The following is a 13,497-nucleotide window of genomic DNA, read 5'->3' as shown; positions in this document are numbered from 1 at the left end:
CATGCTTTTGTTTTTAGCGTCCAATTCAATATTAACCATCACTACGAACTCATATTCGCGGAGCAGACGAGACAAATAAACACACATTTACGTTGTTTATTATAAGACAAGTAGATCCTGTTTCATGTGATACGGAAGGGTTGGGTGAGGCCTGACAGAGAAGGACTGAGTTTGCTTTACCTTGCGCATCGACGGTTGATATCAGAGCTGCCAGGACGACCGCTGAGGCCACAAACAGCCCCCTCTTCATTTTCTGCCTTATTCGTGTCAGCAGGGCATCAAAGTACACTGAAAGAAGGAAGAAAGTCGTGGTGAAAAGCGGTTCTGCCTTCACTTTGTATTAACCCTGCTGCACGCTGCTGTTGACTTGACACTATTCTTTGGGCAATTTACACCAACTCAACAGTGTTTACCTGCTTCAAACTCACCTGACATTCAGAAACTTACAGGGAGATTAAGCAGTTTCGCTCTATCTTTCAAGCAATACATCACCTCTCTCCTCCTCTGCTTTGTATTGCTCTAATTCATAACAACCAGTGTTATCTCATAGCTTAGCGGACTAGCTAATATCCTAGCAAGTTAACAGGTGATCTATTTTGCACATATTTGGGACATTCACCAAGTCACATTTTAAGTGCACCATTGTATGCCGATCATGGCATTGAGGTTTAAAATGTTTTAAATGCTCACGTTTATTCATAAATTCATTTTTTAAAAATGCATCAATGTGTAACAGGAAGTCCCCGTTTGAGACTTCTGTGTGAGCACAGGTAAATCAACTAACTTCCACTAATCTAATTTTAATGTCGTAAATGTCGTTTTTATAAACATTTCCCTTTTTTTTTTATTTTAGTTTATGAATTTATTGTTAGTTTACTTTTCGATGTTTTACGGACTAAGTGCTCCACCTAGTGTCCATAGCGGAGTACTACACGTCAACTTTTTTTTTTACGAGAGTAACAAGTTTTTTAAACTTTCTATTCAATCCCATTAATCTCCGCTAGCGTCTCCCAGTTTTCGAAATAAACATGTTAGGAATCAGTCATTTTTTAAATTTTAAAAATGTAGCGAACTTATACGTGACTTGAATTGTGATTCTTTTGTAATAAGGGTCAGACTTATTCTTTATTTATTTACCCAGCTAAAAAAGAAAGACGAAATCTTAAATATTCTGGCGCAAAAGTTAAACAGAATAACATAGAATGGAAAAAATAAATAGGAACTTTAAGATGATAAAAGTCAATTTTCGACTTTTAAATATGATTTCGTAATGTTATTCATTGGTATTTTTTAGTAGGAGTTTGATTCAAAGGGTTATGATGCGCTTAAATGTGTATTTGAGAACTCCCTCGGTGAACGTTTAAATGTGTGAAGTACATGTCTAAATTCAAGAGACGCAAACTCACCTTAGTAACTCTCAAAGAAACCGAGCCGATTCCCCAGCAGCCTGTTCGGAGGCTCCTCCTGAGCAGAGTGATCGTGATCTGCTCTCCTGTCTGGAAGCTCCGCCAGCAGATGTCCAAGTCGGAAAAGCTTCTCTCCAAGTGGGAAGATTCTTTCCACCATCGGCTACTTAATAGGGGGGCAGCTCCCAGCTCTCATTTGACCATCACTTGGGGTCTCTTACCAAAGTGTCGGATGACGCGCCCCCCTTCTGCTGCTGCTCAGTGGAAATTGCATTTTTCTTGACATTCCTCTGGTCTGGCGCTTTAATGGGTTTTTGTTGCCGATGTGACTTCACACAGCAGGGTCACATTTGTCCGGACGACACAGAGGGGGGCGTGGTCACGACTTTGACCCAAATGTTTAGCCGTCACGTTTTTTATTCACTTTTTAAAAATAAATAAACAAGTCACGAAAATAACAAATTTACGGATCAAACTTTCTCGAAGCTCAAATGCAAAGTTACAGAGTAAATGAGTCGCTTGACTTGCTTTAACTTAGAATTTATTCAAATGGTAAATACGCGGTATAAAAGACTGATAAATGGCTTCACAAAAAAGTTGTAGAATTTTGACTGCGTTCACTCAGGTGGCGGAGGGTGACTGATTGTTTTGCACTGCCATCTGTCGGTGAGGTTGGAGTAGTGTTAAAGACAAGACAGACCCAGAATGAAATTTATTGCCATGGTCAGTGAGGAGCCCACCATCTAGGAAAGTGTTGTGGAATAAAGTGCTGACAGAAAATGTAAAATAAAATAAAATAAACACCAAAGGCTGTTCACGAATTCAACAGTCTGACGGCCGAGGGGAAGACGCTGTTCCTGTGACGGGAGGTTCTGGTCTGGAACAATATTATACATTCTTTTTTCCTCACAGGTTAGAAAATGAGTGGACTGTCATGTTTTGAAAGAGAGATACCCATGAGACCGAAAGTAGAATCACAACAACCCTGACTCAAAGGAGGCCAGGATGTTTCATGAAGTCCCTCCCACAGGCAAAGTGAGCTCAGGTGGAGGCCCTGGGACAGACCTAGGACAGACCCTAACTCAACCCTTAGTCAATGTTACCTGTGAAGTTAGGCAGCAGCAGTGTGCGGAACCTCTAGGAACCTGCTAGAGGTTCCGCACACTAAATGGACCATGAGAAAGATGACTGCCAGGAGGAATAAGACAACTCCCATAGTGATGTAGGCTAAGCCCAAAAATGGGTTTTTTCCTCCCATCCAAGACATGGTGCTCAGGATCATTCGCTTGCGGCCACCAAAGCTGATCACCGGGAAATCTGACGGAACGTGCTTGAGAAGGAATAACATGAGCGTAGAGACGACGGCAGCTGCTACTATTTATTTTCCATGAAATATAATGAACTGCTTTTGTTTCTCATAGTCTGTCTGTTTGTTCCCATTTGTTTCTATTACTTCCGGTCACATGACCTGCGACGAGCAGCAACCTGAAATCCTGACTTTATATATAACTCACTATCGAAAATGTCCAAGTGACTATGGTCAGCGTTATAAACCATGGTTTTCTCATCCATTTTTATCAGTGCTGTTGCACGTGATAACAGAGTTCCTGACCGCTACTGCCACTTGCTGTCCGACTCTGCTCACTGCAGTTGGGATAAATACAAAATGGATTGCATAGAAAACGTATGTCCAGAAGTCGTAGCTTTTCTTGTTTTAAATTAAAATAGATTTTCCTGGTTAAATATTGATCACTGATGAATAAACAAATGCATTTTGATGGCTTGCTCATGTGATGATTTTATTTTATTAAAATCTTGTTTGACTATTTTTGAGTGCATATTTTTATTGTAAATTACTTTTTATTTTTGCAGCTTGGTTATTTCTATTTCACAAAGTGAATTTGAGCTTACTATTTTAACAAAGGATACTGTAGGCGACATCCAACACATAAGCTCCTTGAGGCAGAGTCGGACGATTGTCAAGTCCAGGGATGATCCGATAGAGTTTGCGGAAATTGGCAGACATCGCCGGACGCATCCATACAATCAGATCCTCATTCATAAACCCGTTGTTTCCTGGATCTGATGGGTCCAGCTCGTAGACCGGTTTCCTCCAGTTAGGCGGTTGGTTTGTACCTATAAAAGAATGCAACAGTTGGAAACGGCCCTCCAGGTCACCACTAGAGGTCTTTTCCAAGTAGAATCATTGACCGGAAACAGCTGTCCCGAAGAACAATGAATCCCACCTTCAAACAGAAGACTGAGGTTTTTGTTTCCTGGTGGATTCTTGAATTTTAAGTGTTTGTCAGTCCACCAGGCAATATCCTTCTTCACCAGAGACACCTCAGTTTTGGTGCCAGTGGAATCCACGCGATAGAGCCGGAGAGTGTCTGGGATAGAGTGGAGTTTATTAACATATTGCTTGAGCAGAATATTTAGACAGTAAAACACACACACCGTTGAAGAGGCTGTTACTGATCGCTCCACATGGTGCGATGGGCAGGCCGCCGTCTCTTTGGTACGGCTCACATCTGCTGCTGGGATTCTGGGCATGGATGATACTGTCAGAAGAGTGTGGATTGAAGCTATTGTGGGGTCGAACCTTTAGAGCCCAGGGTTCTCCGTTCAGTTGTGCGTCGTCCCTGGACTTTAAATATCGCCTGTGGTTCTGGAAGAAGTTAGACAAGCCATAGTACATGTAGACGTTCCCCTGGGGAAGAAGTTTCAAGGGATACTTGTGAATGTTGGAGAAGACAGGTGTGATGATCTAGAGAGGTCCAGGTGGAGGACACCACGCTCTTCCATTCACACTGTTGTCAAACGTTTCTGTTCCAGTATTCAGGAACCAAGTTGAATGGTTCTAAGAACCATTTTAGCCCAACGTTAGGTAGGGTCTTTTTAAGTCCTCCACCGCAAGAAACTCACCTTGAAGGCCTTATCCAGGGTGAAGGCCACTGAGCAGGTACACAGAGTTGTGCTTGTCCTACTGTAGTTTTTAGCACAGCTGTAGCACGGACTCAGTGGATCTGTGCCAGTGTAATCGATCTGAAATTAAAATGAGGCCTCTGTGATGACAGAAAAATCATATCTGAAAACAAAATAAAGGAGAAACGCGGGAGTTGCGTATTATAAATTTAAAGGAAAAGTATAGCATCAAGGGCTGACATCGTTTTACAGTAAAGTTAGATGTTTCTCTAAACATTTAGATATAACCTACCTCAAACTCTACGATATTTCTGGATGTGCTGTTGAGCAGTAGGCCAAGTAAGGCAGAGATCACGCTGAAGCCAAAGAAAAAAGGCGCCGTGTTTATCGGCGTCAGCATTGGGTTCCATACAGGAAGCCTCTGCTGAAGGAGATCTGTTTCTCTGGGCTTTCTAAGCTTCTGAGACAATGAAAACTGGCCGGACCTTCTCCTCCTAGTCTCCATTTTAGTGCCTGAGTTTGTCATCACAATTCAAATCTGGAGCAGTGTTCAGAGGAGCGGGTGCTTAAACAGTGTTGTATGGCCACAGCGTGATCATTATATATGACAGCAGTATGAAGTCATCAAAGTCATACACGCTCATTGGGTCAGGAAACAAAGGAACTCTCTTTGTAGGTCGTGATCTGACCAGAAGGTTCCTTCAAACATTGCATTGAAAACTCATGATGTAAACATTAACTACTAAGTAAGAACCTCACGTACAAAAAAGCTTTTCTTTTTCCACCTTTGCTTCCTGGGGACATTTTTGCTGGTCCCCACAAGGTTAAGCCTTTTTTGAGGATTAAAACTTCAAAATAACTGGGTCATCATAATTGGATTTAAGTGCAGTTTAGAGTCCTGGTTCACTTTATTTCATTTGTTTTGGATAGTTTAGGGTGAGAGGCTGGCGAAAGCATTATGGCAATGAATGTGTTTGTTTGTTTTCTTTGTGTGTGATTTATATTATCATTTTCTACATTAAATATTTGTCTAAATATTTGTCCAAACTTATGATGGAATGTTGCTGATAAGGAAAAATAAAATACTATGTTATAAACATCAAGGTCCAAAATCAGCCTCATGGTCTCAACACCGTATTACAATTTAAACAGCACAGTTCTTTAACGTATTCACCAGACTCACTTCCATCTGAACTTTTATTTAGTCTCACACACTCACAATATAGAGGCTGTTTAAACCTTTACACTCCAACAGTTAAACTCGCAATGGCACCATTTTCAACTTCATAACAAATTTACAAAGCCATGTATCAAATTTCATACAAAAGTTTTCTATTAAAAGGAATAGTTAAAGGCAGCTTAAGATATGACTTCATGTAAATCTCACACATAGTCAAAACCAACAAAATAACATATTATGAATAATGTGTTAGCATGTTAGCTCGAGACATTAGCATTTGCCTCCATTTTGATAAATACTACTGTTCACAGCTGTTTTCTTGACTTCTATCCTCATGGATTGGCCCTCGGCTCTGGACTCCAGCTTCACTCCATTGGATATTCCCAAAGATCCCAACACAGCCTTCCCTGTCTTCAGGCTCTTGGACATTGGGATGCGGGTCAGTCCTGAGCGGGAGGTTTGGGCGTCAGGCCCAGCCTGTTTGACAAAGAAGGAAAAGAGTAAGAAGAAGTACAGTTTCTCAGAAGACAGGAGGTTCCAAGAGGCTCCAAGGGTTGAAGTAAAAGTCACAATATTTATCAATTTTCCTTCATTAAATAGCAAGTCAAAAGCTGCACATGCTGTTGCTCAAAGGCTTTTTATGGTCCACCTGAGGGCGCTGTTTATGAAACTATAAATTACAGCAGCGTCATTAGCTGAGCAGTTTTTCCATCAGGTCATTTCTGTCACGCACTCTCTGTTTTACTCAAAACTAGCGGTGGGATTCCATTAAAAGAATAGAGAATTTGTGATGAGTTAATCTCAATTAATTGCGGTTTAATGGTATATTAATATTTGCCACAAGAAGCCACATTTTTCCATTTGGATTTAGTGTGTTACTGAATGAAATGAGGGACCCATACATACATTTAAACAACAAAATATTGTTTGTTTTGCATCAGTTTGACAATAGCACAATAAATCACGATGGCTATATTCAAGTTTTTATATCACCTTGTTTAAACTAAAGCTCTTTTAATGTCTTGAAAATATTTGTATAAGAATTTCAAGTCCATTCAGAGCAGTGGAAACGCTGGTGGAAAAGCTAGAGAAAAACGTCCCTGAACAAAAGCAAACAGATGCTTTTGTTTGCTTATGTTCAGGGATTCCTCCATGTTTGTTGTTGTTGTCATCATCCTAGCTGCCTAGCTGGTTCCCTGTTGTCTGGATAACATCCACAGTGTTATCCCGCAGGATCATTCAATAAATAAAAACCTTTCTAACTATCGGTAAAAGCTTTGGAAGTGTCCAAATTTTCGAAATGCTGTACCTGGTTCTGAGTTGGTCTGTTTGTTGTGGACGTTACAGGGGAGATGGTGATGCTGCTCATCACTTTGCTCTGTGTGGTCCTGGCGGCAGTGGTGCTGATCTGGCGGGGGGATCGTAGCACAGTCCCGGTGGACAGGGTCAGCTCCTTGCTCTCCGTCACCGCCGGCCTGACGACCATCTTGGGAGCGACGCTGTTGCCTAAATGAATGTGAATCTTGTTGTCGTCCGTGGTGATAATGCTGTTGTTGCCTTTTCGTACAGGCATCGGGACCATTTGCTTCTCCGGCGTCACCTTGAAAACGGCGCGGCCCATCGTCATCTCCTGAGGCTCTGGCGAGGAAGATGATTCAGACACGACAGCGCTGCTTACTGTCATGAACGTCACAGGCGACAAGGGTCTTCCTGAGATGTTTGACGACGGTCGGCTGTTTTCCGGAGACTTGGCTTTGGACATGGTTGTTATGGTGACCGGCGACTTTGCTCTTTCAGGACCGCTGGAAGACTTGCTCCTTTGGGTCGATGCAGAATGCGAAGGAATGATTGTAATTCTTGATTTCGGCTGAGACGGGTTTGGACTGAGTGGAGCCGAACTGGAGAAAATCTCCTCAGTGGTGGGGCTGCTGATCTCAAGGGTGGCCATGTGGTTTTGGTGATCTGGTGTGACTCTAATATGAAGAGGCTGTCCCAGCTTTTGGGACATTGCAAGGTCAGCCCGCATGGGCTCTCCATTAATGTGGAGTGTTTTCTCTGAATTGGTCTCATGAGCATTTGCGTTGTCCCTCTTCCTTATCCAGGGAATCCAGGATTTCTTCAAGCCAAGATCACTACTGGAGGAAGGACTTCGCTCAACCCCTGCCGTCGGCTTCTTCAGACACTTCTGTCTTATGTTGTTCATTATGTGGTTCTCTTCCTGAACAGACTTCCGGATGAACACAGCCGGAGTCTCTTCTTCCGCTGGGCCGCTGCTGAAAGCATCGGTCTGTACTCCAGTGGAGGCAACAGCAACATCAACCATACGTCTCCCATTCAAACTTGGTCTCAGTGCCCGACTCTGACGCTTCGCGATCTCAAGTTCTTTGGTGAGATGGAACACTTCAGTTCCCATGTTCTTAGCTCTCTCCTCTTCCTCCAGAAACCTCTGCTGGAGCAGGGAGTAATTCACTTGCAGCTGAGATAGTTGGTCCTCTTTGTGCATGAGCTCATGGATCTTCTCCTTGAGCGCCACAACGTCAGCCTGCAGCTCCCTGTTCTTAGCTTCCTCCTTCTTGTACTGCTGCCGCAAGTCGTCCTCCCCGCCATCCTCCTCACCCTTCTCGATGGCTTTGTTGTGAGCGATCTGGCTCCGCATGGCCTCCACTTGCTGTGACAGGATGTTTGCTTTGTCCTGCTCTGTCATGAACCTTTTCTCCAACATGTCGTACTGATCCTCGGTTTTGATCAGATCTCCTTCAACCACCTCTAATTGCTTGAGTCGATTTTTCAGTCTTTCTATTTCAAAAGTCAGCTCCTTGACTTTATTGTCGTCGATGCCGGCGGGTCTTCCCATGTCCCCGTTCTTGACAGAGAGCTTCTCAGCTTGCTCGAATCCATCCAGCCTCTTTTTCATCTGGCTAACCTTCATATTCAGATCATTAGCTTTCTCCATCTCACACGCTAACTTGGTGCTGAGCTCACCCTTTTCTATGGTTAGAATGTCGACTTTGGTTTCCATCTCGGATTTCAGCTTCAGGAGCTTCTTGCTTTCCTCTATGAGTTTCTCAGTCACCTCCATGACCTTGCTCTGCTCCACCACGACCATGTTACTCAAATCCTCAGTCTTCTTTTCATCTGACGTCACTCTTTCTATCAGCGTCTTTCGCTCTTCCATTAGGGCCACCGTCAAGGACTTGAGATTACTCAGGTCGTCTTTGAGGCTCAGCTCAGACTTCTCCAACTTCAGCTCAGAACTCTCAAGCTCCTTCATTCGGATTTTAAGAGTCACAACCTCGTCGGAGAGCTCTTTGGCGAGTCCCTTTTCCCTTTCCAGAGCTCTGTTTAGCTGTTCACAATCACTCTTGCTTTTATTGAATGCCAACTCCAGTTTCTCTAACTCCATCATTCTTATCTGGAGCTTCTCCACCTCCAAGCGGAGATCTTTCGTCTTACTCTCCTCTTCGTGTAGCCTTTTTCTCAGCTCCTTGCACTGGTTCTCAGTTTTAGTGATTTCCTCATCTTTTCCTTCCATCTCCAGAACCCGTTTGCGCAAATTCTCAAGCTCTGCGACCAAGTTAGAGTTCCCACTGTCGCCCTTCTCAAGCTTCTCCCTGAGTTCCTGCAGTTCATCTTCTGATTTCCTCAGTGCCTTGTTTCTCTCCTCCAGTTCTTCCACGGTTTGTTTAAGACCTATAAGATCAGTGCTGAGCTGCCGGTTGTGAAGGTCCTGAGCGGCCAGCTTGGCGCTCATATCCTCTTGCTGCTGAGCAAGTTTAGCAGATTGCTCTTTCAACTCTAGCTCCAAGTTGTGAGCTCTCTGCCCGTCCTCCTGAGCTCGGTCTTTGGCTTGACTCAGCGTCTTGTCCTGCTGTTGAAGCTGCTGGTTGAGTTCCTGAACCTTCTGACTCTGTTGGTCCATTTGTTCCAGGTATTCTTGGCGCTCATTTACCAACATCAAAGCAAAGGACTTCAGCTTGACCAACTCCTCTTGTACCTTCGCCAGACGTTTGGAATGCTCCTTCTCTTTCTTCACCTGGTAGGCTTTCTCGTTCTCCAACAACTTCTTCAGTCTGCAAGTGGAAAAGCAAAAAAAAAATGATCATGACTGAGAGGAGTAGTTGGGTCATCAGTTCCTAGCTGGCCGAAAGATAAAGCAGCACTGAAAAATTGGTCTGGGGAACCAGAAGTAGGCTCTTCCGACTCCGCCCCGTGAATCAGAAGCCCATCCCACATCACGGCCACACCTGTTGGCACCAGGGGAAGTTTGTTGCTAGAACCACCAAGGCTTGTTCCTTGGACCAGAGCCACCCGAACATCACTACGAAACACTAAATAACATACAGTGCAGCACCACTTGTATCCTGGGGTAAGTTTTAAAAAGCCAATAAAAACACAGCTGAAAACCTTGCTTACACAAAGCAGAGAGAACCGAAGTAAACCATGTGGGCTCAGGGTCTAAGGCTATGTTCTATACTATCAGCATATAGTCCCGTCCACTGGCTGGCAGGAGTTCAACAACCTCTTAGCAACATCTCTTTGCTTGTTTTTATGCAGCTCATGTTCTCATTACACACTCAACTGAAATGCATGCAAAGAAGATTGGATGCAACGTGAAAGGCTTTTGTTCTCGTACACTCCGGCAGCCGGCCAGCAAAGAACTCTCCAGACATGATTTCATTTCATTCCAAGTTCTACGCCGCTGTGCAGTGCAGTTGTAAAGATTGAATTATTTACTCACCAGATCATCAGCATCTCAGTCCAGCTCCATACATTGTCCTTGACTATATTCCAGACATATAGTGAGGAAGGGAGGACTGAAGAGTTGCACCTTCCAGGCCTCTACTGTACCATCATCTGCACAAGGCTCGAGTGTGTGAGGATGTGTACTGATTTTGGACAATGAAGCGGTGGGACACTTGCCAGAGGAGGAGTGTCTGGCAGGACTCTTCTTTTTTACAGGGCCAGAAAGTGTACTTTGAGAATGAGTGATGACAAAGAGATCATGTGAACAGTAATATGTGGTATGAAATAGTTTCTACATGTTCTACTTGCAGTTCCTCTCTTGAGGTAATCCTCACGTAAGAGACCAATTTTTTACTAAGGATTAATGAGGCTGGTGGAGAATAGCAAGAGGGCGCCACTTTGGGTCAATCTCATGACTTCCTCATGAAGTTGCTGGTTTAATAGAAGAACATGAGCAATCATCAAAAAATTTGAGGTTAAACATGAGGCTCAGGAGAAAAAGCAGTGAACCTGTGGACCTCCTCCTTGTTCTGTGCTGCACTGTGCTGCAAGAGGATCACTTGGGCCAAGCCCAAATCTAGACAACTGTATGTACCCTCAGAGACAATGCTAAGCCCCAAGCCGCTCATCCTGCCAGCCCGGTCTCAAAGACTAGCTTCAGCAAAAAGCACCCTCTCACCTTCTTGGCTCACAGTCACTGGCCTAGGCCTGGTAGTCGTAAATGATCCACATATAACATCACATAATATAAGCGGAATCATGGTCAAAAGATCAATGGAAGATCCAGAAAAAAGTTTGTCAATGTAGATGGTGCAAACCAGGTACTTTTCTGTACCATTCCAATTTGTTCAGAGACTGCAATATACGCTGGCATTTTAATAGAGAGGTACCTAAATGCAGACAAGATGGCTGACCTCATGCCTCAAGACCAGATCCTCCACCCTACTCCTCTGTAACAGAACTGACCCAAACGTGGTCAGTATGACATCATCGACTCATTTGCATGTCGACGACTCCACGCAGTGAGTGTATTTCGGACAAATAGAGAAATATCAAAATCAAAAAATAAATGTTTATTTTCCGAGACTCACGAAGATGCATGATGTTACGTGGTATTTGCGCTTTTCAATTGATCTAAGAATTTAAATGTTGAATACTTTGCCAAAGAAAGTCTCAAATATAATATTATAGTGTGCTTTTCCTCCGGAACTTACAAGTAGAATACAAAGATATTTCGTATTTTATTTTGCCAGAATGAAAAGAGGGGGAATTTGAGGTAAGAATGAGGACCTACGGTAAATCACTGTGGGCAGAGACATTACCTTGTAGAGCAGGGAGTGACAACATATGATTGGCTGATGTTTTTATTTTGCAGCTTGTAATGATGATCCTGCGGGAATAAAATATTTCAAGGTTCCAATGAAGGTCAACGGCTGCTGCTTCTGAGCCTGCTGCACCACGATGATGGACCTTTTTTCCACAGAAATGTTGAATAAAGCAATTTCAAAACAAGGGCCCTCCAACTTGTTGCTTTTCCTTTTTTCCAGATACAAAATGAACAGGTTGATTTCTTCCGTCAGTGGAGTACGCTATGTCTTCGCATCTGTATATATTCAGTCAACTTCTCAATTATAAAAATGCACAATTTCTCAGTGGATTTTACTTTTGTTACAAGAAAGAAGTTGTTGTTTTTTTTTTTAAATAATGGCCAAAATCGGCTTCTGGTATCGTTGTTAATGCATGCTATTGAGATCTAGCTCGGCTACTTTGCTACAGATTCATCATGGAGGATCCGATGTAGAGGAATAAGGTCAGCCATCTTGTTTGTAACTAGGCACTCTTGTGTTAATATCTTATTATATTAGGTGCCTGAACAAGATCATATATTTCTGAAGTCCTGAATTGCCTCTTACTCTTCATATTTGCCAGTGACGTGGAACATTTTTTCATCCCTTGTGCTACACAAGTTGGCTCAAAGATCCCACTTTACATTTCAACATTGCATGTTGAGCCAGTTCAGGTGTTCCTTATGGCTTCTCAAATGCAAAGAATATTCGGCACGTGCTGCCAGCTAGAAGAGATCTAGCTGATACTACAGTACCAGGCGGCACAGCTGTCTAATGTAAAAGATAGGATGTCAAAACACATCTCAATCCAAATTTATAATATGGGCGAAGCTGACCATGTGTGACAGGCATTCAGGGGCAAGTACTGTAGGAAGAAGTAAAAATATGTTATGGCATCACTCTCTATTTGAGTACTACATCATGCCACCCAAAATGTACTTTAGCAGACCATACAGACTGACTGGTGCTGTACATACATGACTTAAAGTAGCTGTTTGTAAGTATTAATTAAGTATTTTTGCTGAGCTGTAAGGTACCAATTGAACACTTTGCAGTTAAAGTGATTGGACCAATATCTGCAAGAGGACAATTTTCAAAAGTGGTGTCTGTTAAAGAAGGATTTATGGGACATTTGCTCGAGAGTGATAAATTTACAACTGTAAAACTGTTTACAACTGTAAATAATATGGTTAATATGTTAATATGCCGACATTTTAGCTTGCGATAAATTCATGTAAAATATTTCACTTTCTGTAAAATGGAATGGCTGTATTGCAATGTATAGTAAAAATCCTTCATTCATTTTATGAGTGGACAGTGATGGGAGCTGCAAGGAAAACATTCCTCCACATGCAGCAGTCAATTACGCTCTTTCATCCCAATTAGGAGGCCCGCTCGCAAACACGTTCAGTGCCCCTTTGACAAGGAGCGTGTTTGATCTCTGTGAGGCCCTCTACATCCACGTGATGCTACGCTGTCATCCCGGGTCGCAACCTACGCACCGACGACTCAGAGGTGAGGCCATGGACGCCTCATTTCTGTGGTGGACGTCTCTGTCAGACGGCCTCTTCATCTCTAACAAAACTTCTCTGTCTGTGTCCCTCAGGGAAGAAGACAGCCTGACCCTTCCTTCATCCACTTCTTGTTTTCCTTTGAGTCCAATTACTCGCCCTGTGCAGGAGAGCTATTTAAGGTGGTCACTTAGAAAGCCATATCTAGTGCAGTGAGAGTTTCAATGAGAGGATGAAGCTACGTTACTCGCTTTCTGACGTCACGACCTTCCACTCATCTCATCCTTTAAATTCGCAGTCACTCACTTCAGCACACCAAAGAAAGACACTTCTAAAGGGAGGCTCTTAGCAACTGCCGCACCTTGACAACCGTCCTTGCGTTCACT

General features: G+C 43.2%; 3 protein-coding genes and 1 long non-coding RNA gene across 12 annotated transcripts in view; 1 reads left to right on the top strand and 3 right to left on the bottom strand.

The window, feature by feature from the left end:
* col12a1a (collagen, type XII, alpha 1a) overlaps window positions 1-1,738 on the bottom strand; it is a 52,688-nt gene extending 50,950 nt beyond the window's left edge. For 2 of the 6 annotated variants that reach the window (XM_053845073.1, XM_053845075.1), the window contains exons 1-2: window positions 429-808; window positions 181-288 (exon numbers count right to left, since the gene is read on the bottom strand). In XM_053845073.1, coding sequence (XP_053701048.1) covers window positions 181-288; window positions 429-435 — 115 coding nt within the window. In that variant the 5' untranslated portion in view covers window positions 436-808. Of the gene's footprint in view, window positions 1-180; window positions 289-428; window positions 810-1,406 lie in introns of those variants that run through there. The other 4 variants (XM_053845074.1, XM_053845077.1, XM_053845071.1 and 1 more) reach the window with 4 other exon arrangements.
* Window positions 1,739-1,939: 201 nt separating this feature from the next.
* On the bottom strand, window positions 1,940-4,901 carry LOC128747447 (cell cycle control protein 50A-like). Of its 2 annotated transcripts, none has more exons than XM_053845338.1 (7): window positions 4,624-4,901; window positions 4,332-4,451; window positions 4,009-4,116; window positions 3,864-3,951; window positions 3,653-3,796; window positions 3,336-3,542; window positions 1,940-2,723 (listed from the first exon to the last, which is right to left on the bottom strand). In XM_053845338.1, the coding sequence occupies exons 1-7, from the start codon at window positions 4,855-4,857 to the stop codon at window positions 2,518-2,520; spliced, it is 1,107 nt and encodes a 368-aa protein (XP_053701313.1). In that variant the 5' UTR covers window positions 4,858-4,901; the 3' UTR covers window positions 1,940-2,517. The 2 variants fall into 2 exon arrangements, with proteins under 2 accessions (XP_053701313.1, XP_053701314.1); XM_053845339.1 differs by having other exon boundaries at window positions 4,009-4,074.
* Window positions 4,902-5,526: 625 nt separating this feature from the next.
* LOC128746950 (filamin-A-interacting protein 1-like) overlaps window positions 5,527-13,497 on the bottom strand; it is a 52,996-nt gene continuing 45,025 nt past the window's right edge. For both annotated transcript variants that reach the window (XM_053844352.1, XM_053844351.1), the window contains exons 5-6: window positions 6,821-9,581; window positions 5,527-5,988 (exon numbers count right to left, since the gene is read on the bottom strand). In XM_053844352.1, the coding sequence (XP_053700327.1) occupies window positions 5,782-5,988; window positions 6,821-9,581 (2,968 nt within the window). In that variant the 3' untranslated portion in view covers window positions 5,527-5,781. The remainder of the gene's footprint in view (window positions 5,989-6,820; window positions 9,582-13,497) is intronic.
* LOC128746954 (uncharacterized) lies at window positions 5,827-11,536 on the top strand. Of its 2 annotated transcripts, XR_008412618.1 has the most exons (4): window positions 5,827-6,011; window positions 7,081-7,239; window positions 7,309-7,898; window positions 9,440-11,536. It is a non-coding gene; the product is annotated as an uncharacterized LOC128746954 (long non-coding RNA). The 2 variants fall into 2 exon arrangements; XR_008412617.1 differs by having other exon boundaries at window positions 7,081-7,898.

This window comes from Synchiropus splendidus, chromosome 16 (assembly GCF_027744825.2).
Source record: "Synchiropus splendidus isolate RoL2022-P1 chromosome 16, RoL_Sspl_1.0, whole genome shotgun sequence".
Classification (NCBI taxonomy): Eukaryota; Metazoa; Chordata; class Actinopteri; order Syngnathiformes; family Callionymidae; genus Synchiropus; species Synchiropus splendidus.
This window is presented reverse-complemented; position numbering and strand designations above follow the sequence as displayed.